Consider the following 23,537-nt stretch of genomic DNA (forward strand, 5'->3'; position numbering starts at 1 on the left):
TGTGTCTTGCTTTATATTTTGTTCATTCTATCTTTAGATTGAAAATGGTTCCTGCATTTGTGCAGCAATGCCCAGTAAAGTCACAATTTTGCGCTACAATGACAATCTGAGCAAATTTTGCATTCGCAAGGTAAGAGATGAACCTGGCTTTTACACAAACATAATTGTGATTCATTATAACTCATGAAAGACAAATCATAACCTGTGTTTTAGATTAAAAAGCACTTTGACACTTCTGTCATGAGAAGAACACAAATATTTTATCATATAAATAATTAATAACCAAATATTTATGTCTCTCTCTCTCTCTCTCTCTCTCTCTCCCTCTCTCTCTCTCAGGAGATTGAGACTTTGGAACCCTGTAGCTGTATTTACTTCACCAACTACAGCATCATCATTGGCACCAACAAGTTCTATGAGATTGAGATGAAGCAGTATGTGCTGGAGGGTATGTATGATTTCACTAATTCTTTATTCCTTTTATTATTGGAATTGATTTACATAAACAGCTGACATACTGCTATTTTCTTATATGAATAGCACTGTAAATATTTAACAGTGATTACACTGGATATGCATCAGTGGCGGGCCATGCATTTCACACCTAGGCCTTCACTGCTGTCCTTCCTGAAATCTCTATAGCATCATTATGACACCACTGCAATAGATACTAATCAACCGTTAAGTAGAAAAGTAAAAAAGAAATTAGTCTACAGTATTTCACACCTCACAAGGAATAGTCCATTTTATTACGGTTACTTTTCTCAAAAAAGACATTCTTGATGCCGTATGCAGCAAACTGCAATCTCCAGAGGACGCAGCATCCGAAATGAGACACAGCGAATATAGAAACACTGTATAACAGTGCACAGGCTCTTATAGTGAACATGAATAAAATTACATTATATATAGCAAAAAACACATTAACACAATTTAGTCTCACAAGTTTCCTTTCACTGCAGCAAAAAAAAAAAACACAGCCCACCCCGGGGATCTGGAATGAAGGCAAACTGAAAACTCAGGAAAAAAAAGAAAACCCAAAAGCATAAATGGTTCTTGAAAAAGCTTATCAACTATTTTGAAGAATCAAAAGGATTTTCTTGAAAAGTCCGCCTTGAAAATGCATTTGTAAGGTTGTCTGCGACCAAATCGATTTCTTCTCCTCTGTCAGCCATTGTGAGTTAAAATATATATATTTTATTTACTTTTCTGCCTCTAACTACTCCAATTATCCAATCAAAAGACATGAAATTGCTGATGTAATCGTATGCCTGCTAGATGGCCCCAGTGATGCCAACTAGAAATCTGATTGGTTAATGGAACAGATTTATTGCCACTTAATTTAAGTTACGGGCGCCTGCACTATTGATTCTGAAGGCCTTAAGGCCGGGCAACACATGATGTCAGCCACTAGCTGAAATATGATTTGATAAATACTCTTATCATAAATATACACTACTGGAAGCAGCACAACCAAGAGAAAAGCTATGAAATGTAGAGAATAGACTATTGGGAATAATTTGATACACATTCATGGAAAAATATATTAAATATATTAACATGCAAGTCAGTGATTCAGATCACTGCTGTTTAGGCCAGCAGAGAAGGCCTTGCTGGCTCTGACGGTCTGCCACTGATTAACATATACTACACTTCACTAAGTCTCATGTAATATGGTGGATATTAATGAGGCATTTTGTGATTTTGCACAGAGTTCCTGGACAAGAATGACGTGTCATTGGCTTCAGCTATGTTTACCACATCCTCCTACAGCTTCCCCATTGCCATCATGCAGGTGTCAAGTGCAGCTCAGAAAGAGGAGTACCTGCTCTGTTTCCATGGTCAGATTTAAATTCTTATTATTCATTCTATCACTGTATTGATTGTTATCTACAGTGGAGATCAAAATTAAAGAACGATTTATGAACACTTGATTTTTTTCAGGAATAATGTAATCTTCATTGCTCAACATTTGAAGGATTTTTGTTGTGGCTTTACCACGCTAAAAGAACAGTGTTTTAAAAAAATAACCAATGAAGGTTACAACAGTCAACAATTTAGTAGGAAGTGTACAGGCCCTTGCTTTGAATAACTTCAGCACATCTGCGGCCACAGGACATCACTAGTCTCTCACACTGCTCTGGTGTGATTTTGGTCCACTCTTCTTCTAGTCTCTTCCACAGTTCGGTGACTTTAGTGGGGTTCTTGGCCATAACTTTGTTGGCAAGGATTTTCCAGAGGTTTTCTATTGGGTTTAGATCAGTACTCTGGGCTGGCCATTTAATTCTTTCAATGTGTTCAGCTTCAGCTTCTTGTTGTAAAGATGCAATATTCTAGAAATCACAGATTTGGAATGACCAACTTCCCTTGCTATGGCTGAGAGGCCATGGCTTTGGCCTTCATCTGGACAACCTGCTGCCAGAGGGTTTCAGTCACTTTAGAACGGCTCACCATCTTGCAAAATCAGTGAAAACTGAAAAGTTTGCCTGGCAGTTAAATAGGGTTTGTCGCATAATTAAAGAAATTACACCAGGTGCCAGATTAATGCCAGTAACTGGGAGGAATCTGAAAGTGTTCTCTAATTTTGATCAGTGTTCTTTTTCAAATCTCATTGAAGTTTTTTATTCTGTGCTTCAAAATATATGTAATTAATGAAATATGCTTAAAAACTGCTCTTTTACTCCTGTTTAGATAATTTCAAATAGGACTAAGCAGTGGCCTTGAAATTTAGGAAATTGTAGGTTGTTCTCTAATTTTGATCTCTGTATGTACATTTTCTAACATTAAAAAAATCACAGGACCAAGCTTGGGCATGAATATTCTAAAACATTTAATTTGTAGCTAGTATACTGGCTATTCTTTTAATCTTTTAAGCTGAAATTTGACATACTTAATGCAGTGTTTGCACTAGCAGAGTTTGGAGTGTTTGTGGATGCCTACGGCCGAAGAAGTCGCACAGATGAGCTCAAATGGAGTCGTCTTCCTCTGACATTTGGTACATATGTCTTGAGAAACTCATCTTCACATTTAAAAAGAACATGTGCCTGACCATGACAAATGTTTGCTTTTCAGAAATCAGCAACTAAATAGTATATGAGTATTTAACTGTCTCAATCCCCTCTGTTCCCAGCCTTTAGAGAGCCATACCTGTTTGTGACTTACTTCAACTCGCTGGATGTTATTGAGCTTCAGGGTCATGCTGCTCTTGGGTGCGTTTCAAAATAACACCACATAGACATCTAGTAGTTAATCAAAATTACTGGACCTAAATTAATGCCATTATGATATTTCCATTTAAATGTACCCAAATGTAAAAGTACTTTTTTATGAGTTCATGCTATTTCTTACTTCATCCATAAAACACAAACAAATGAAAGCCAGCTTTTATTTCATTTGTAATTTTGTAAATTTCTATAGGTTTTTAAATATCATCAAGTTAATTTTATAAAAGTAATTTAATGCATGAAAAGCAAATGAGACTATTAGTAATTAGGCAAGGTGGTTCAAGCTGCCACTGTCAGGGCCTAGAACAAGCCCTTTATTTAATATAGCAGTACTATAGAATACAATAAGGTACAATAAACTGAATTAATTCAGTTCAGTGTACCAATAACAAAGCATGAATTGCAATTTAAAAGAAAATAAATTTATTTGTATAGCACTTTTAACAATTAACATTGTCTCAAAGCAGCACAGTTTTCAGACAAATTGTACACAATTTGTTGTAAAAAAAAGATGCTTAAAATGAAAAAAAAAGCTACAAAATAATAATAATAATAATGATGATGATAATAATAATAATAATAATAATAATAATAATAATAATAATAATAATAATAATAATAATAATAATAATAATAATAATAGAAACAAATAAAGTAAACCAAATAATAAATGCCTAACTTATAGGGACTCAGTTTTAGTCCTAATTAGAATAAAGAATAAAGAAATAGACCACTATTGTTTCAAATTCAAAAACAAACAGACTAACTAACTAACTAACTAACATTTTTTTTTACATAAATAGAGTTACATGGAAATGTTACTGTTAAATTAATGTGATTAACTGGGATTATGGTTAAAGGTATGGGGGTTTTATGAATATAATTTAAATAATTGCAATATTAAGGAAATCATTTTCACTCAGGTAAAGTATAAATTACCTAAAATGATGCTCTGTGGTATAGCACTGTTAAATTTTGTGTGTTTTTTGTGAACTTGTAAACTGTCTTCAGGCCTCCTGCACTTGTTCACTTGGATGTCCCCAACCCACGCTACCTAGGCCCGGCCATCTCTTCAGGTGCCATTTACCTGGCCTCATCTTACCAGAATAAACTGAGAGTGATCTGCTGCAAGGGCCACATAGTACGAGAGTCAGGAGAATTGCAGAGGACAGGTTCTAACAGGAGGTACACATCTGACATAAAAAATAAATGCTGTGCAACCAGTATATTCACACATTCATGTTATAAACAGTTTAACATAAACTTGATTTCACATATACTTGATTGACAGCTTTGACCTCTGCACCAGCCCAAATAAGCGGTGCCCACCCACTTATAATGAGCACATTTCAAAGAGGCTAGCCTCAAGCCCTCAAGCTCAAGACAGTGTTGTGCACCGGGACCCTAGCACACCACACCGTTACCGTGAGGGCCGGACTGAGTTCCGCAGAGACAAGTCCCCAGCTCGGCCACTGGATCGTGAGAAGTCACCAGGGCGTGCTGTAATTGATCCACGCAGAGAGAGATCACCAGGGCGGCCGCTGGATGAGCGAGAAAGAGAGCGTGAACGCACACGTCTGCACACAAGCTCAGTCCGCACTCAACTCACACCAGTTAACAAGGTACGCATGAGACACTGCCACGTTAACTGCGTGTCCTTCTAGGGATGTTTAAAAGCTGTACATGGATACATGCCACCGCTCTGATACTGTATTAGGAAGCATCCCTACACAAACAAGAGATGTACATGTTTTGCCTGATGAATATACAGAAAGAACTTGTAACTCATAGTGAAGTACAGCTGTGAACAAAAACAGAAGAAGTAAATATAAAGCTAACTGTAATTCACTCTGACTTTGGTGAGTTTTGTTCCCTCTGTGAGTAACTAGAGATTTGTGAGCTTGGCTCTCTTAGACAGAGCCTGCTGAACTCTGTGACCTCTCTGTCCTGGTGCTGGTGTAGGTGTGGGACCAGTCTTCAGTGTGACAGCGCCCCCTGGACAACTGAAGTGTAAGAGCCATCGTCCAGTCCCAGCACAGATGGACATGCCATTTTACAGGCACCTCTTGTAATACAACTATTCCATCGTGACATTGCTGCTGTGAGCAGAACCACATCCTACTTATATTTTTTGGATTTAGCTGTTGTACAAATTAACACATTTTGCTCATATATTTACGTAGGATTAATGAGGAAGGGAACAGATTGGTGAAAGATTTTAAGTGGTTATTAATATACATGAAATCCTTTTCATAGCATGAAATATGAAATATATATACATACATACACATACATATGTGTGTTGTATGTAATATATATATATATAGCACATTCTAACTGTAAATATGTGGCCAGCTTTTATAGTTAAAGGTATGAGAGTTGAATGACTAAGCCATGTCTATTTTTTAAAGTGTTTGTATAAAGTTAAGACAAAAATTTCTTACAGAAAACATAAGTTTTCACTTTCACATATCTGCTTTTGTGGATATCAAGCATCAGACTGGCTGCTTTTTTTGATATTGCCTGTTAATTTTTTGTTCACAATTTTGTAAGACCTGAAAGACAAAACTACTTATTAGGCATGCGCTGAGCTCATAACTTTTCTTTCTTTTCTTTTCTTTTCTTTTCTTTTTTTTTTACCTTGCTCCTCTCAGAACAATAAAGGGTACCTATTTGTAGGAGCATAATTCAAGAATCTTACACCAACAGTAGTTTTGTGTGACGGATTGTGTATGACTTTAAGTATGGCGAGCTGGACAAGATCTGGTGACTAGGAAGCTCACTGAAGAACATTGAACTCATTGTTCTTCAAAATGATGACTATCAAAATAGATACTAGAGGCCAGACTAACAGAAACTTTTGAACAGAAATATTTTAAAGGCACAAATGGACATACTGTCTGCTTACAGTTTAAAGACTCACAGGCTTGAAATTATTTTGTTTTGCTTGAAACAAGGCAGTTTTAATTATCTTTCTGAAAAATAGGTCTGATGACTAAAAAGCAATTACAGAGCAGCAAAAGCCCTCCTTTAGCATTTCTAACTGCTACAAACACTTTCTTAATTATAAAATTTTTACTTTTTTCAAGCATTTCTAAAGAGATGCTCTGCTGTACCTTAAAGAACTCCCCAGATGTTTGTGTAGACTTTTTAGTCCAAGCCATTCCAGTGCAGGTTGAATGTGTTATGACTGGATGGTCAGGCAAGTGTTTACACTACAAATAGAACTGGCTGATTCCTCTGCAAACTCCAATATTTTGTTTGTTAGTCAAATGTTGGTAAAATGTTATTCAAACATTTGATAGGCAGCATTTATATGGTAAATCATAAACATTCCAGGCAGAGTATTTAAGTATGGTTTCATTGTGGAAAAATGCTGTCCAATCAGACAGATAAAGATAAAAATGAATTTCATATTAAAGTCATCAACATTAAAGCTATAATACCATACTTAAAGTTTCAGCAATGCAAATAAATAAATAAAAATCTCAGTGCATGCCTAATGCATATATTACATTTGGAATAAGAGCTCAGTCCTATTATTGCTACAAGTGTCCTTGTGCTGTTGCAGTAATTGTATAGCAATTTTTGTTTAAACAGTATAACAGTATTTCCTTTTATTAACACTAGTGTCTACAAGATGTCTACTGGGCTGTTCTGGAAATTTTTGCTGCTTAGAGTAAAGATGTCCTGTATGGTGTTTGGTGAAATAACGTCCAGTAGCCCTCAGGGTTTGTATAAGACATATTGCTGCTTCCTAATTGTGTGAGCTAACCAGCACAGCTACACTAAAGCCCTTTTTAACATATAGCAGATAACAGTGTGTTCACATCATTCGCATGCATACTTTTCTTCTCAGTTTGCTTCCCATGAGTCCACTAAATAAATATGGATTGTTATATATTTATACATATTGATGTTTTTTTCTTTCTTTTTTTTTTTTTAACATGAATGACAAGTTACACAGTGTGACTCCTGACTGTCATACAACAATCAATAAACTGCTGAATAAAAAAAAGAGCTGAAAATAAGGGACTGGTGTCATGTTTAAATTTATGATGTAATGTTGAGACAGTGTGAAACTGTGTTTCAGACAGTTATCATTGTGTAAGAAAATAAACCTAGGGATTTTCTCTTTTTGAAAAACAAATTTCACATTCATGGATTAATGTTAATATTACGTCATTCAAATGAAAAATGATCCCTGCATTCAGACACAGCTACGTCCCTTCTTTTAATCTCAGTTTAACAGAGATTAAACTTGATCATTCTTTTACACAGCTAAAACATTACGCATAATGAAGAAAACACAATAAGCACGTCATCACTGTGTTAATTACCAACTAGGAAATTGAAATGTGAAAATGTGTAAATTATAGTGTATGTGTATATGTTGGGTATTTGGAGTCACTGTGCTCAGTGCACAGTCAGGTTGTACAGCATGACTACACACCTCTTGCAAATGAATTGTTAAAACTGACAATCCTAATAAATTAAATGTCTATAATAAATATTTGGGGGGGGGGGCAAAAAAAAGATCATCAGGGTGAATGCACCTTAGTGCAGCAATTTAAACTAAACTTCCTCCGAGACAGATAGATGCATACTTTATTCATCCCAATGGGAAATTTAAAAGAACAGAACTGCATGTAAACAATAGGCAATGCTAAAAATATGAGTGTCTGGTAGTTCAGAACATTTCATTTATAAAGAACAGCAATAAATGAACAGGTAGAGCAAAGCTAGGCCTAGAACCAAACCTTGTTTCACTCAAAAAGCACCATACACTCTCAGCAATGAAAATCATGACTTTGTGAGATGATGACACACATAAAACTCCAATTTTACTCCAATTGAACTGGTGTAACCCAAGACATCCCTCTATGAAACCTGGCAGAATTTACTATCTATACTCGAGGAAAAGTGAAAGCAAAATAAATCAACATTTTAGCAGAACCCAAGTCAATCCCTGACTTCAGAAATGTCCAGCAGTTCACTAAACCTCTGTGCGTGTCAGCTATCCAAACCAGCAGTCAGTTACATGAATGCGCCACTCAAAGTGCTTAAAATATTCCCAGAAAAGTCCTTAGAGACCTTGCTTCCAGGCACTTTTTACTCCATGTACAGAATTATTTCCCAAGATGCAGAAGATGCACAAAAAGGGGGGATTGCATTTTCTTCCTGCTATACCCAAAAAATAATTGTGTTCAGAAACTTCTACTCTTTAACCCCCAGCTGCTGTAAATGTGCTGGGAAGTGCTTAGTTGGAGCTGGCCATGATAGATTTGTCAAACTCCAGATCCAAAGGAGGTGCAGAGGACTGTAGGCTGTTGTAACATGTCTTACACACACGGCTTGGCTCAAACAATTGTTGACTTGGCACAGGAATTTTCTGATCACAGCAGCTGGCACAAAACACATTACCGCAGTACCTGTAGAGGGCAACAAAGAGAGAATTTAAGAGAATGAAAAAGAGAAAGAAGGAGGAAATCAACAGAACTGCATAAGTAAGTTTATTAAGCTTTACCAATTCATCACAAGTTATGATTAATTACTCTTGCATTAAAAACAAAGTTCAATTATGTTAAAACAATTGGGTTAAGTTACTTTTACATTACATGCAAAAGAACAGTCAGTTAAACACAGCAAAATGTACAACCCCCACCAAACGTATTGGAAGACACTTGTGTTTGAAGACAAAAGATGACCTGAGACAATTGATGAGAATTTCAGCTTTTGTATCATGATATTTTACATGTGCTTAATAACTTTTAACATGACACCTTTGATGGCAGACCACCCAACTAGGTGAACAAAGGTATAAGAACAAATAAAACGTGTATGTGTGTGTGTGTGTACATTTGTATATATTACTGCATATAATATACTGTATATGTGTATATATTATATTATATAAGTCTTGAATTCCAAATGAAACGCAAAATTTACTTTCATCTGCACAGAGGACTTTGGCCAACTGAGCAACAGTCCAGTCAGTAATGTCCTTAGACCAGGTAAGATGCCTTTGATGTCTCTGCTTCAAGAGTGGCTTGACACAAGGAATGCGGCTGACTCCAGCTGCAGTCCACTCCTTGTGATTCTCCCCTTAAATTCTTGAATGGGATTCGTTTCACAATCCTCTCAAGGCTGTGGTTATCCCTGTTGTCTGTGCACCTTTTTTCTACCACATTGTTTCCTTCAGTTCAACTTTCCATTAATGTGCTTGGATATAGCACTCTTTTTCAATGACCTTGTGTGTCATCCTCCATGAGCAGGGTGTCAATGATTGCCTTCTGGACAACTGTCAAGTCAGCAGTCTTCCCCATGATTGTGTAGCCTACTGAACCAGACTGAGAGACCATTTCTCAGGAATACACACACACACACACACACACACACACACACACACACACATATATATATATATATATATATATATACATACACACACTCCACACTGTGATAGAGGTTAAGCTTGGTTTCATCTCTGTACTTCTTTGCTAATTCTACTCTGGCTTTATACTTCCCCTGCTCAATGGAGGTTGTTGTTAAAGGTAAAACTAATTGTTTAGACAGTCAATCTAACAAAGCACACAAACACCCATCAATCACCAATATTTTTGATCATTTGAAAGGTGGATTTTTTCTGTGAAAGGTGCGATGTTCTAAGTTGTTTAACACATTTAGATGCAAATCTTGGGAAATGAAATTTATCTAATTATCTAATATCTTTTGATCTCAAACCCAAATGTTTTAGTGTATAGCAAAAACAAAGAACTGGCCTTGCTGTTCCAGCAATTTCAGAAGGGAATGTAATTCAGCCACATGCAAATTTACCAGAAACACATTTTTGGTTATTTAACCATTAGCAAGGAGGAGCAAAAAAACACCTCTCAAAGCTCGTCGAATATAAGGTCAGTCATGAAACTAACCAAAAATAACCATGCACCCACTCAGTTTTTTTAAGACAAATATACATGCACGCTGTCTCCATACAGTAAACACAAAACACAAGTGTCTACATGCACTCTCACACTTCTCCACTGGCTTATTTGGGACTTATTTCAAGTGATAAAGTGACAGTAAACGTAGGATTAAAATAAAGTTATTTAAAAAACAATTATTAGTGACTCTTGTGTGATGTTCATTTTCTAATCAAGTTTTAAATCCAGCTATATCCTTTGATTCATCAGATGTCTGTTAATGACTGATCATTCTGGGGATTCTATACACAACACAACTCCAAAAAACCTTAAAATAATTTCATTACAAAATCTACTCTTTTAAATTTTGTTTCTTATGCATTAGAAATTTCAAGTGCAGCTGAAATGAAGAGAACTGTAGACACCATTATCTCTAAAGCAATTCCCTGCTATATCTATATTCAAGAATACTCAGTTTTAGCCAAAAGCAGGGTGATAGAACTGAAATTTTCACTCAGGTAGCATGTGATTAAAAGGACAGTAAAGAGGTAATGAGAGGAAGTAAAAAGTAAAAAAAAAAAAAAGAAAAAAAAAAATCTTTTTTTTTTCTCACCAGGCCTCCTCCATACAATCCTTGCGTCTATGATGGGAAAACGGGGAAAATAAGGAATTGCTGCCAATACACATTACTTACAGTCACTGCTTTTTTCCCCAAAAATCTTGCAATAACCATACAACATGCATGTTTACATGTTTGTTTTTTGAGTTGGTGTGTTTGTTCACCTGTGATTACACTAAAGTACACACTGACTGCAGAAAGATTGAATGACTTTAAACTTAGATTTCATTTTAGCTTCTTCCTGAATATATTTGCTTGCTGATAAACTGTACCTAAGGTAATTTGACAGCTTGTGGATAAAATGAGGTTGAATCAGTTGACACTGCTAAAATAAAAAAAGCTTGTGTATACCTGCAATGATGCTTCCTAGTGACCAGCCAAAATCCTCTCTCACACCCATAACACTGTGCAGCCAGATGATCAGGATACCACCGGGTCACCTGCAACATTCATTCATACATACATGCATAATATACATTATATATATATAGCTGGGAGCAAGGAGATATATATATATATATATATATATATATATATATATATATATATATATATATATATATATATATATATATGATAATCTAACCTTTTTAAGCTACTACAAAAATATTCAAGTACAGCATGAACTAAAGTATCATCATAAACTGTACTGCCTCAGTGTCTTGTCTGTCCACTTGCTCCCAGCTAGTCTCTGAGAAGAGCTCTGTGTTGCAGTGTGACAGACAGTTTGGGTCCAGGTTAATGTCTGCAACTGAGGTCTAACAAAGGAGGGAGAAATGAAAATGAGCAAAGAACAACTACTGCATTATCATTATAGTGCCTACCATAGTTAAGGTATTAGTATATATAGCACTCAGAAGACCCTGCACAACAATTTTGATAAAACTGATATGTTTCACTAATGAATCACTTGAAAACAGGTATAAACTTCAGGATAATTCCCTTAGTCTGATGTAAACAAAAACGCTCACCATTTCATTCCCTAGGTCTCCGTTGAGGCTGCGCTGTTTTGTGATGGCATGTTGGCTCTGCAGCTGGCTCCACAGCTCTTGCACCTGCCTTTTGAGTGCCTCAACCTCAAACTGGTGGCCAGCCTCTATCTGGAGCAGACGCTGTTGCATGGCATCTGTATGCAGGCTGAGGCCATCGTCATCAAGATGGCTGCGGCCCGAATGCATGCAGCATTGAACAGAGGAGCTGCTGTTAAGACTCAGAAGAGCCCGTTGAGGTGTGGAAGGAACAGGTTCAGAGGTGTCACCATTACACATGGAGTGAAGGGGTTTTGCAGAAGCAAAAGAGAGGCGCAAGCCACTAAGGGAAGGTTGCTTGCAGGTGCCATTTTGCATTCTGGAAGTACTTTGGGGCTCAGGATCAGACTCCGGGCTATGTTTGAGGCATGTGGGTTCAGTTTTAGGCTGTGCAGAAATGGCCAATGGTACAAAAGTCTCAGATTGGATGCTCAAATCTTCAGTGAGGGTTTCTGTGGAGCTTTCCAGGACAGAAGGAAGTATCTCAGCCACCTCTGTAACAGGCCTGGTAATCTTTGGAAGTGGACAGAGAAGTTTATGCTCATTGTTGACCTCTTCCCCATATCCATTTCTGACATTTTTAATGGCAGTGGGTGGAGCACAAGTAAGACTAAAACTGCTATGAAGATTTTGGGCCTCCTTTGTTGTGCATTTGTTCAAAACAATCTGGACTGATTTCTTGTATTCAGTGGCTTTAACTTCATCTGGGGAATGAAATGACTGACCCACTGAATCACATGATTTCTCATTCACCACAGAACATTGAACATTAATGATTTTTGTCCTAGTTAGACTTTCACCACTGTCATCTTCAGCATAATCATCTTTAGACACCTCAAAGCCATAGGCAACACCATTTCTCTCAACCACAGTCAAATCGTTATCAGTATTGTATTGATTCTCAGTATCATTGGAAATAACATGATTGTTAGCATGCTCAGCTTTAGCATCTCTGAGACTGTCTGCAGTAGCCTCTTGCAAAATATTCTCTATCTGTCCCATTGCCATGTCCACTGAAAGCTCAGCCTCCACTCCCTCACCTAATAGCAACCTTACACAGTTGATAGCTTGAGAACACTCCTCTGTCCCCATATGCAGTGTAGTTTTGTTAAGTCCAGCCACCAACTGGCCATTTGGCCATTCCTCTGTGCCCTGTAGCCTGGTGCCATCAGTTCCTGCCATTATGCTGAGTTCCAGTGATCTGCGATGCTCTTGCCACTTCTCATTCAGGCTGGGGTCACTGGAACGTCTGTTAGGGGGCAGAGAATTTCCAGCTTCACATGCACTGGGCAAGTTATCAAAAGATCGGGTTTTGGGATGCCTGTTCATGGAACACAAAGCAAGAAAATTAGATTCAAATGGCTTGCAAATGGGGATTTTTCACTTTAAACAGAGCAATGACATCAAACAATATAGGAGTAAAGTAATTTCCATCTTTCTCGTAGAATAATTTCCATGTTTCTCTTTTGCTAAGAAAATATTAAGAAATTTATGGCTATAAAAATTAATACACATACAGAGGATCAGCCATTATATTAAAAATACCTACTTAATTTTGTGCTATAGGTGCACCCCCTTGTGCTGACAAAACAGCCCTGACCCAATGAGGCATGGACTCCACAAAACCTCTGAAGGTTGTACTGGAAACTTGCAAGATTTCAAAAATGGCTTAGCTACTCCCAACATCAGGGCTGTGGTGGCTTCCAGGCTCACCTGAACAGAGGCTGGCCTTCAGGGTTGGCACCACACAGATCATAGGAGACACACGATTCATCGTAGGGTGTTGTGGGAGATGAGCAAGGCAGGTACACTGCAGTCCATAGCATCAAGTTACGCACATGATACACAGGATGCAAAACCTTAGAAAATCAGACAGTAAAAAATGGCAGAAAATGAGCTCATTAATATTGGCCGTCAGGTCTTTTGTTTCTTACAGAGTCACAAACCAAAGGAACGGTAGAGAGAAGAAAGTCAATGGATGAACACTGATTAAATGAATTACGGATACATAAGGGGCAAAAAGGAGAGCTAAAGCTGTAAGGACATACTGTCTCTGAGAGTGATGAGTAGAGCATGTTTTTGAAGGAGCGGTTAGCTGGGTGCAGCAGAGACCACACAGAACAAGTTCTCTCCTGGATGTGTTGGTCTTCTCTTTCCTTTTTACTGTTACACAAGAATGTGCCAAACAAACAGGAGTATGTGTGCTGTACGAGCTTCACCTAAGTGCACACACACACACACACACACACACACACACACACACACACACACTCCTATGATATTATAGCCTATCACATTCAATTTAAAGAGACTTCTGTCTGTGAAGTGTGCAGACCAATAATTAATTTGAAACAGAATGACACCAATTTTTTTTTATTCAGTCTGACCAAAGCTGTAATAAGTGATAGCATGGAAATTACCAAAAAGGCCTCAGTGAACTCAAATGAGCAGGGGAACTGTCTCTGGAGCTGGTGCACACAGTCAAGCCATTGCAGAAACACTGGACATCGCTCATTCAGGTCCTCTGCATTCTCTCCATGTCCGCAGCGGTCAGCAAACTTATGACCAAAGTCCAGCCATTCCATCTCTACCAGGACTTGAAAACCCTAGGTATCAAAGGAGTCACATATTTGTAAAGCAGATTATGTCATTTCTGTTCATTAATCTGTGGTTTAATACTATCTAACACTCATTTTTATGATGTTAAACATGTTTGCATCGAATATACTAATCCTGCTCCATGCAAAAAAATGTAACAATATTTGTTGCCATTTGTAAATGGCAACAAATATTGTTACATTTTTTTTGCATGGAAAAAACTTGCTGATCTAAATAGAGCCATTTGAAGAAAACATCCTTCCAATCCCCTTGTGGTTTGACTATTTAGGCTGCTATGTGTGGCAGCCTAAAAAACTCTGACATGGTGAGATTTTGACATTTTCTACTATAATTATGATTATTATTATTATAACTATAAGATATTAAGTGTCTGACTTGCACTTCTCAACCACAAATGAAATTATAACATTCTGTCTATAACAAGTCTGGTGAGAAGAAAATGACATTTAAATGTACTGAACACAGGTAAATATACTGAAAAAGGTTTCATTCCAATTTCACTGAAAGGCACACCCACACTGACTGTACTTGCTGATCTAATGTCGTTAATTTAACATATTATAAGACGTATAAACTGTGACCCAAATTAATGATTAAACAATATATATTCCTTCGCTCTTATGGCTATCTGAATATAAATTTAGGCAAAAGTCAGGATTTAAAAAATCTTTTACATAAAAGATTCACAAGACACCTTATATAAATACACATGTTAAAACCACCTGTCCCTTTCTTCTTCTAGGAATGACTAAGCTCACCTCTATTGTGCGATAGTAAGGGTCCAACAGGAGTTTGGACAGTGCCACTATCTGTGGTGTACGATCCCATCCGTCTGAGCAGTGCACTAGCACGGGCCTGTGGTCACGGTCCACAGCGCTCACCACTAACAGAGCAGCCTTCAGTAGGAGAGACAAGTGCTGCAGCCACTTAGTGCTCTCCAGAGCAGACAGCCAGCTAAAGACACAAAGAAGAGAGTCAAAATATGTGGCCAAAAAGTATGTGGACACCTAGCCGTTACATCTTTATGTGGGCTTTCCTCACACTGTTGACACTAAAGTTGTTCATAAATTCATCATTTGCCATAGTTCAGGGTCTGCCAAAACTTGAGTGTTGTGAACAGAGCCCACTTTACACCTTTGTGACGAATTTGAATGCCAGTTATGTGCCTCATCTGACATTAGTTATTAACACTCTGGCTAAAGGTTCAATTCCCAACAACCACACTCCAAAAGCTAGTAGAAAGAGTTCATAGAGGAGCTATGAAGGGATGTAGGACATGGAAGGATATATGGATATATATCAATTATATAATGAGGTTTAGAAGAATGGAGAGGAATGCAATGTAAAATACAATACAGTACAATAAATAAAAAGAAAAAGGTGCACTTTACTACCATTCACTATACTATCATTGGAAGCCTGTTCACCACTTCATATCCTGTGTGTATGTGAAGAATAGAATTATAGAAATGAAGGAAATCCTGATAAAGCAGTGGGAAAAGAGGGAAAAACACAAACATGATAAGACTATAGTAAAACAAATAAACTGAAATGACTGAAAGTACTGATGTTTTTTTTTTTTTTTTAAATTACTAACATAGCCTAAAGGTTTTCCTAGATTTCCTCAAGCTTGGGCACAAAAAGACTTACTTGGCAGGGTCAGGCATTTGAGCACAGAGGATTCGCAGAGACTGGAAACTCTTGCGGATGGAATGGATGTTAGCCATGCCCATGAAGAGCACTTCACAGTTAGGGTAGTATTCTAAAGAATGACAAGAAGATAAAGCAGTTAGCAATTAGGTTTGTGAAGAGCCAAAACACAAAACTGGACAAAGACACATCTATAAGGAACAGCAGGAATAAATTTATCATGTCAGCTCCTGCAGTGTAACCATAAACATGCAGCATTAAGCATTCTTGGAGAAGCTGCATCTTGCATATGCTGCATTATGTAAAATCCTGACCAGATTCTCCATTTTTACCTGGACACTCACAGCCTCCTCCTTTGGCTCTATTGGCCACTGCAGCAGCATAAGACCTGGCATCCAAAATCAGGAGCTTATGAGGTTGGATGGCCAAGCAATCCACCTCTGAACTGTTTGTCATGGAGGAGTCTAAAGTACAAAATTGGAAGAGTAGAGTATAGGCATATAATTTCAGGCAGCAAAGTATTTGCTTGCTTTGAAATAGAATTACTGTGAAACTAACCAAATTCAACATCTGAGAGATCAGGGCCATTTTGGAAGTCACAGGAGAATGACCGATTTCTGATTGTTTTGTTTGAGCTGCTGTCCATGGAACATGCTCTGGCAATAGCTTGTACCAGGTGCTCATCATCTGCATTTCTCCAGCCCCACCAGCTCACCTCTGGCTGGCTGCAGCGTGCTATCACTGTGCCTGTACTCTGGTGCCTGCAGGTTGTGCAAATATCACACCAAAAAAATTTGAGACTCCATGACATGGTAGCTGAGGTAGTTGTAGAAATGTATGGGAAAAACAAATGAGCAATACTATTCAATGAGCAATACCCACTGGCTTTTCAGGATTTTATGTAATGCATCTGCTTACATCTTCACATGTTCAAAGAGGTTTACATTAAGTGGGACACAATGCTGAAGCCCAAAAACAGAGGGCCTGACACCACAGCAAACAGCAAAACTAATAACAATAATGTGTGGAGCTGGTACACAAATTCTCCTTTGCTGTGATTACTTAATCTATGAGTCATTACTAAAAGAGCTAACCCATCAGGAAGGAAATCGTTTCTAAAAAAAAAAATAAAAACAAAAATAAAAATAAAATAAATAAATAAAAAATAAAATTTCAAAACATAAAGGCTATTCATAAAAAAAATCTTAGTCAAACTAACAACATATTATTGTGGTATAAAGTCTTAATAAAGGTAGGGGGGCTATGGAGCGCCTGTAGACCAACCTGTAGACCACAGCCGGAAACCTTTTCCAGGAGCGAAAGGCTGCCACATTCTCCAGCTCCTTATCAGTGACCCAGGCTGGTACAACAACTAGCTGCGGGTAACTGGAACACAGCCTGGTAGCATCAGACAGAAGACATTGTTACCAGAATTGTAAACCACTAAATAACATCTGTAGAATAACATCTGTAGAAAGTAATCTAATCAAAGCCTGCCCTGAAGTACAATGCGTCATCCAAACTCAAATACAACAATAGGTTGTGTCCTAAAAAAACCCAAAAGTAAATATAATTGCAAGCAACGATGATCGGGCCCAAGCAAAGGTGCCATCACCACCCAGGCGCACCAGACAAAGTGGGCACAGTGGGTACATGCATTTAAAGGGGAAATACCAAAAGGACAAGAGTGACAATTTGGGTCTAATGAAAGTGATCACAGCAATGTACACTGATGGCAAAAAGACGACTGCCTCTCTGTCTAAACTATATAAGGGCAAAAGTGACAGTTTGGTGTAATGAAACAGATCATGGCAATGTCCAGTGATGTCAAAAGGGACAATGACTCTCCCTCTAAACTAAATTACTATATCAGCTTATATACACTATATTGCCAAAAGTATTCGCTCACCCATCCAAATAATCAGAATCAGGTGTTCCAATCACGTCCATGGTGTATAAAATCAAGCACCTAGGCATGCAGACTGTTTTTACAAACATTTGTGAAAGAATGGGTCGCTCTCAGGAGCTCAGTGAATTCCAGCGTGGAACTGTGATAGGATGCCACCTGTACAACAAATCCAGTCGTGAAATTTCCTCGCTCCTAAATATTCCACAGTCAACTGTCAGCTGTATTATAAGAACGTGGAAGTGTTTGGGAACGACAGCAACTCAGCCACGAAGTGGTAGGCCACGTAAACTGACGGAGCGGGGTCAGCGGATGCTGAGGCGCATAGTGCGAAGAGGTCGCCAACTTTCTGCAGAGTCAATGGCTACAGACCTCCAAACTTCATGTGGCCTTCAGATTAGCTCAAGAACAGTGCGAAGAGAGCTTCATGGAATGGGTTTCCATGGCCGAGCAGCTGCATCCAAGCCATACATCACCAAGTGCAATGCAAAGTGTCGGATGCAGTGGTGTAAAGCATGCTGCCACTGTACTCTAGAGCAGTGGAGACGCGTTCGCTTGAGTGACGAATCGCGCTTCTCCATCTGGCAATCTGATGGACGAGTCTGGGTTTGGCGGTTGCCAGGAGAATGGTACTTGTCTGACTGCATTGTGCCAAGTGTAAAGTTTGGTGGAGGAGGGATTATGGTGTGGGGTTGTTTTTCAGGAGCTGGGCTTGGCCCCTTAGTTCCAGTGAAAGGAACTCTGAATGCTTCACCATACCAAGACATTTTGGACAATTCCATGCTCCCAACTTTGTGGGAACAGTTTGGAGCTGGCCCCTTCCTCTTCCAACATGACTGTGCACCAGTGCACAAAGCAAGGTCCATAAAGACATGGATGACAGAGTCTGGTGTGGATGAACTTGACTGGCCTCACCTGACCTCAACCCGATAGAACACCTTTGGGATGAATTAGAGCGGAGACTGAGAGCCAGGCCTTCTCGTCCAACATCAGTGTGTGACCTCACAAATGCGCTTCTGGAAGAATGGTCAAAAATTCCCATAAACACACCTAAACCTTGTGGACAGCCTTCCCAGAAGAGTTGAAGCTGTTATAGCTGCAAAGGGTGGACCGATATCATATTGAACCCTATATATATAAATATATATATAAATGGCTGTTTCCATTTATTCGCCATAAGTTTAAGGGCTTCTCACGGCTCAACCGTTTGAGATATCAAGAATCCCTTCACAATCTTAGAACCTCAATGTCTTGAGATCATATTGGACCCTGTTTGGTCAAAATCATATAAATCCCCTAGGACGAGTATATCAAATTCTAATGGATGCGTTTTTCAAACATCCCAAAATAACTGACTTCCTGTTAAGCAGATCCCATGATAGGTGGATGACCGTCATTTAGCTCAATGAGATCTAAATATATACCAGCTCTCATGCATATACGTGCAAGTGAATATGAGCTGTGCAGCTAGATTTTTGACAAAGTTCCAGGGGGCGCTGTGACAGCCCTGTGCCACGCCCGGGGACCAGCCACACTGGACTTTCTCATAAACATTTACACTCTCTATGTGAAATATTTTGGAAAATTAGGCCTTTCCACTTGTAAGATATGAGAAGATTCATTTTCTTCCATTATGTTCTCATGTAAATAGTCGCCATAGTAACATGATTCAAGGTATCAAAAATTCCTTTACAGCTTCAAATCAGCCATGTCTTGACATTATCCTGACTGATTTTGAACCAAATCAGGTGAAAATAAGGGAGAAAATATTAGAGATTTCTAAAAGTGACACACTTCCTGCTGCCAGTTGGTGGCGCTATGACCGAGACTCATAGTTGTCATATCAGTGTGATCAGCTTTCTATGCTTAACATAATCCTAAGGTTTCATGTAGATCACTTAATGTACACAGAACTTATTAGCCACTTCATGTTTCCTTTTATTCACCATAAGTTGAAGGGCTCCTCATGGCTGAACCGTTTGAGATATCAAGAATCCCTTCACAATTTTGCATTATCAATGTCTTGAGATCATATTAGCCTGGGTTTGGTGGTGGTTGTATTGAGATCATATTAGCCTGGGTTTGGTGGTGGTTGTATCAATTCCCTAGGATGAGTATTTCAAAATCCATTGGGTGCACTTCAAACAACTCAAAATAACTGACTTCCTGTGGATTAGAATTAATAACCTGCAATGAGAAATTTGTTCAGCTCAATGAGATCTAAGTGTGTACCAAGTTTTACATGGATACGTGCAAGTGTGTATCAGCTATGTAGCAAGATTTTCCAGGGGGCGCTGCCATGCCCAGGGCCGAGCCACAGTGACCTACTAATGACCCCAAAAGTGCCTGGATGATTGAGGAGAGAGGAGAGAGAAAAAAAAAAAAAAACCTTAGAAGAACAAGAGATAACACACTAATACACATTGTGGTTGTTAAAACCTGACTATGGTAGTGTGGAACAGGATAGGCAGCGTAGCAGATGAAAGGAATCATGTAAAATGTCAGTAAATGAAAAATTTACTTGTATTTATCATTGAGCTCTGATATCCTCCACGCCTTCTGAGTGTCAAAGCCCATTCGTTTCACTTCACTGTGAAACCGCGAGATAACATGATCTCCTAGTGAAGAGAGAAGCAATTTAACAAGTGACAGATGTATGTAGCGGAAGGAGAGGGCAAAGATGCACTTCTGAACAAAATATGCAAAAGCTAGGGGACAACATCTAAAGAAAAATGAAAAATACCATGGGATTCTGTTTTTTTTTTTCTAAATTCAGTATAATATTTTTCTCTTTTTCTCTGCTGCTATCTCTTAAATATCAGCAGACAAAACATAAGTAAATTGTTGCATATTATTTTAGGTTTACTCATTTTAATTGCACACATTGGATCAAGTAAATCAATCATTATTTGCTTTGTGATATTAAGAACATACCATGCAATGTTAATTATTAAACTTTGTTTCTCGTATACGAATTTTGTGAACTACAAATAAACTACAGTGAATGGGGGTGATGGAAACTGGGAGTTGGAGCGAGTACCTGGCCTGCAGTGCTCATTGTGCTGCTCCTTCTCACTGCTGTAAGAGTCCATGCACCAGGCATGAAAAGCAAAAGAGAAAAGCTCCTCCAGCTGAGAAGGTGGTCGTGTCACTAAGGAAAGCCTCTTCAGCCACTTCTGACACTGCTCAAATGTGGAGAACTTACACCTGTAGTCAAACACAATGCTCACCTCACACATCTAATGCAAAAAATGCTACGTACAAAAAATCCTGATCGACTCAAAAAATTTGTGTGTATAGTCAGAAAATATTTGCTGAAGTTATTATTTTAGTTGCCTACCATTTTTTTTTAACATTCCAAAAACTAATTTTGAAATAAACCTCATCTGGGTGATACCAGATAGTGTAATTATAAATAATTCCCCTTCTATACATAGCTATGTGCTATATGGTTAAAAGTGCAATTTGTGTAACCAGGAATTAATGTTCGAACATACGTTTTAACATAAGTTTTAACAACTGTTCACTGATGGGGTCTTCAGTCCAAAACTGTGGCAACTGTAGTATTCACAGCAAAACTGCAGTTGAAAAAGGCATCTTCGTGGCTTTTAAGTGGTTCCTTCCACAGGAATCTCATACTGATTAATCTGTTATTGAGTTCATTAGTGTGAATAATCATGGCAGAGTCAGGGAAGCATAAATGCAGCAAGGTGTAAATGTTCACAGAACTTTTTTTTATCTAATTATCTAATTTACATTCTTTGTTGAAAGGGATGAGCAACATTTACATCTACAAATTCTGCACAATATGCCAGCCTTCACTGTCTTTGCACATTGATCACCTCACTCCACGTGGGCTGGGAATTTCCCAAAGGCAGTGACCTTCGCAAGCACAACATAAACAGTGAAATGTCAGTGGGAGAAACAGACGTTTCAAGCGTTTAAAAAAAAAACAAAAAAAAAAACAAAAAAAAAAAACAATTAACAAGCATTAAGGGACAGTAACATTAGCATCATATAGGCTGGCATGGAACATTTCACATGCTAAAAAGCTATACAATGATGGAGAATTTGTTAAAAAGTGTCTCAGTGATGATGTCATGATTTTCTCTGTCCGGAAAATGAACATTTAAGATGTTTAGTAATAGACCTTTAATGCTCACTGCATACCGTTGAACAGAAAGTATCCTGAGCTTATTTTTGACTGAGATGCTGCATTATCTGAAAGGAAATTTAAAGATGCTGCCTGACCTGGTGCAGTGTTTTCACATTTGTCAACAATTTTGAGCTGTTCACATCTACAGGAGAGCTTCCCTTCTTGTTGAAGACAAGTGAAGAAGCAGCAGTGGCACTTTCTGACGATGACTGACTAAAATGTGTTCTGAGGAAAGGAACCGTGGAGTTTTGGAAGACTGTGCTGATGGAGAGATATCCCATTATTGTTAAATTAGCTGCACAAACAACTATTGTCAATGTTTTGGTCAACTTAAATTTTGCTTAAATAATATTTGTATACACTTGTGTAAAATCATCGCTCCCACTGACACACATATTAAAGAATTACTTCAAGTAGTCACAAGTGAATACAAGGCAGACCTGAAAATGTTTGTGGATACCAGGGACTGCTAGGTGTCCTATAATTATGTGTTATGCAATTAGGCCTATAGGCTATTTTAATACACTTTTGTTTACACATCCTTTGGCTTTTAGCTCTTTTTAGGGCTCATCATACCAAACAGGTTCACCACAAGTGGTATAGGGCTATGTCATCTGCTTAGCTTAAGATAAATGCATCAATACCCACTGAACATGACTTCACACTGAAGATGGACATTGACCCAAAGTGTACTTCACCCGAAGACTTTTTAAGACAGAGAAGTGGTATGTTCTGCAGAACTGCAAAGGCCAATTCAATCACCTGCTGAGAAGCATTTCACTTTCTGAAGGCAAAACTGTGGGAAAACAGCCCAAGAACAACCTCAAACTGAAGACAGCTTGCAGTGACGGCCTGGCAGAGCACCACTATAGAAGAAACCGAGCATCTGGTGATGTCTAGGTGCTCCAGACTTCAGGCAGTCATTTGCTTGTCTTAAAAATTATAACATTATTTATTTATTAGGAGGGGGACATATTAGAAGTGCTGCAATAACTACAGGATTTACCCAGCTTGAATGCACATAGCATTGAATTAAAGTTAAGTTTGCACTTAAAGAGTATCCATTGTTCAATTTTATCTCCAATATTGCATACAGGTAAAAAAAACCCAAAAAACTATACATATTCCAATGTCCAAATATTTATGGAACTGACTGTATGTACATGTGTTTGTGTATACATGCACTGTACTCTCTGACCTTATAACCTTGCAATCCTTGCACATGATATGGAGCTGGAACATGTCCCGACATTCCACACTTTCTAATAACTGCAAAGGAACCTGAGAGAGAGAGACACACACAGAAACAGAGTAAGAGAGACAGAGAAAAGCTTTCTATCAAAAGTGGATTTCATTTAACATTTGCCGCTTTTAAAATGACAAACCATAAAGACAATTTTCAAAGTTGTGCA

General features: G+C 38.2%; 2 protein-coding genes across 25 annotated transcripts in view; one reads left to right on the forward strand and one right to left on the reverse strand.

Annotated features, from left to right (window-relative positions):
* The window catches only part of LOC131352499 (citron Rho-interacting kinase), a 52,212-nt gene extending 44,838 nt beyond the window's left edge, over positions 1-7,374 (forward strand). For 3 of the 5 annotated variants that reach the window (XM_058388618.1, XM_058388620.1, XM_058388621.1), the window contains 8 exons: positions 38-130; positions 340-448; positions 1,713-1,841; positions 2,900-2,995; positions 3,131-3,209; positions 4,236-4,409; positions 4,516-4,846; positions 5,187-7,374. In XM_058388618.1, coding sequence (XP_058244601.1) covers positions 38-130; positions 340-448; positions 1,713-1,841; positions 2,900-2,995; positions 3,131-3,209; positions 4,236-4,409; positions 4,516-4,846; positions 5,187-5,210 — 1,035 coding nt within the window. In that variant the 3' untranslated portion in view covers positions 5,211-7,374. The other 2 variants (XM_058388622.1, XM_058388617.1) reach the window with 2 other exon arrangements.
* A 440-nt stretch (positions 7,375-7,814) lies between these two features.
* The window catches only part of mtmr3 (myotubularin related protein 3), a 29,571-nt gene continuing 13,848 nt past the window's right edge, over positions 7,815-23,537 (reverse strand). For 11 of the 20 annotated variants that reach the window (XM_058388636.1, XM_058388630.1, XM_058388629.1 and 8 more), the window contains 16 exons: positions 23,324-23,406; positions 21,010-21,176; positions 20,491-20,587; positions 17,348-17,461; positions 16,622-16,824; positions 16,396-16,527; positions 16,064-16,175; positions 15,172-15,367; positions 14,215-14,400; positions 13,843-14,013; positions 13,508-13,653; positions 11,738-13,115; positions 11,417-11,524; positions 11,118-11,206; positions 10,761-10,820; positions 7,815-8,656 (listed from right to left, as the gene is read on the reverse strand). In XM_058388636.1, coding sequence (XP_058244619.1) covers positions 8,485-8,656; positions 10,761-10,820; positions 11,118-11,206; positions 11,417-11,524; positions 11,738-13,115; positions 13,508-13,653; positions 13,843-14,013; positions 14,215-14,400; positions 15,172-15,367; positions 16,064-16,175; positions 16,396-16,527; positions 16,622-16,824; positions 17,348-17,461; positions 20,491-20,587; positions 21,010-21,176; positions 23,324-23,406 — 3,414 coding nt within the window. In that variant the 3' untranslated portion in view covers positions 7,815-8,484. Of the gene's footprint in view, positions 8,657-10,760; positions 10,821-11,117; positions 11,207-11,352; positions 11,525-11,737; positions 13,116-13,507; positions 13,654-13,842; positions 14,014-14,214; positions 14,401-15,171; positions 15,368-16,063; positions 16,176-16,395; positions 16,528-16,621; positions 16,825-17,347; positions 17,462-20,490; positions 20,588-21,009; positions 21,177-23,323; positions 23,407-23,537 lie in introns of those variants that run through there. The other 9 variants (XM_058388640.1, XM_058388626.1, XM_058388641.1 and 6 more) reach the window with 7 other exon arrangements.

The sequence above is a fragment of the Hemibagrus wyckioides genome, linkage group LG05 (assembly GCF_019097595.1).
Source record: "Hemibagrus wyckioides isolate EC202008001 linkage group LG05, SWU_Hwy_1.0, whole genome shotgun sequence".
Classification (NCBI taxonomy): domain Eukaryota; kingdom Metazoa; phylum Chordata; class Actinopteri; order Siluriformes; family Bagridae; genus Hemibagrus; species Hemibagrus wyckioides.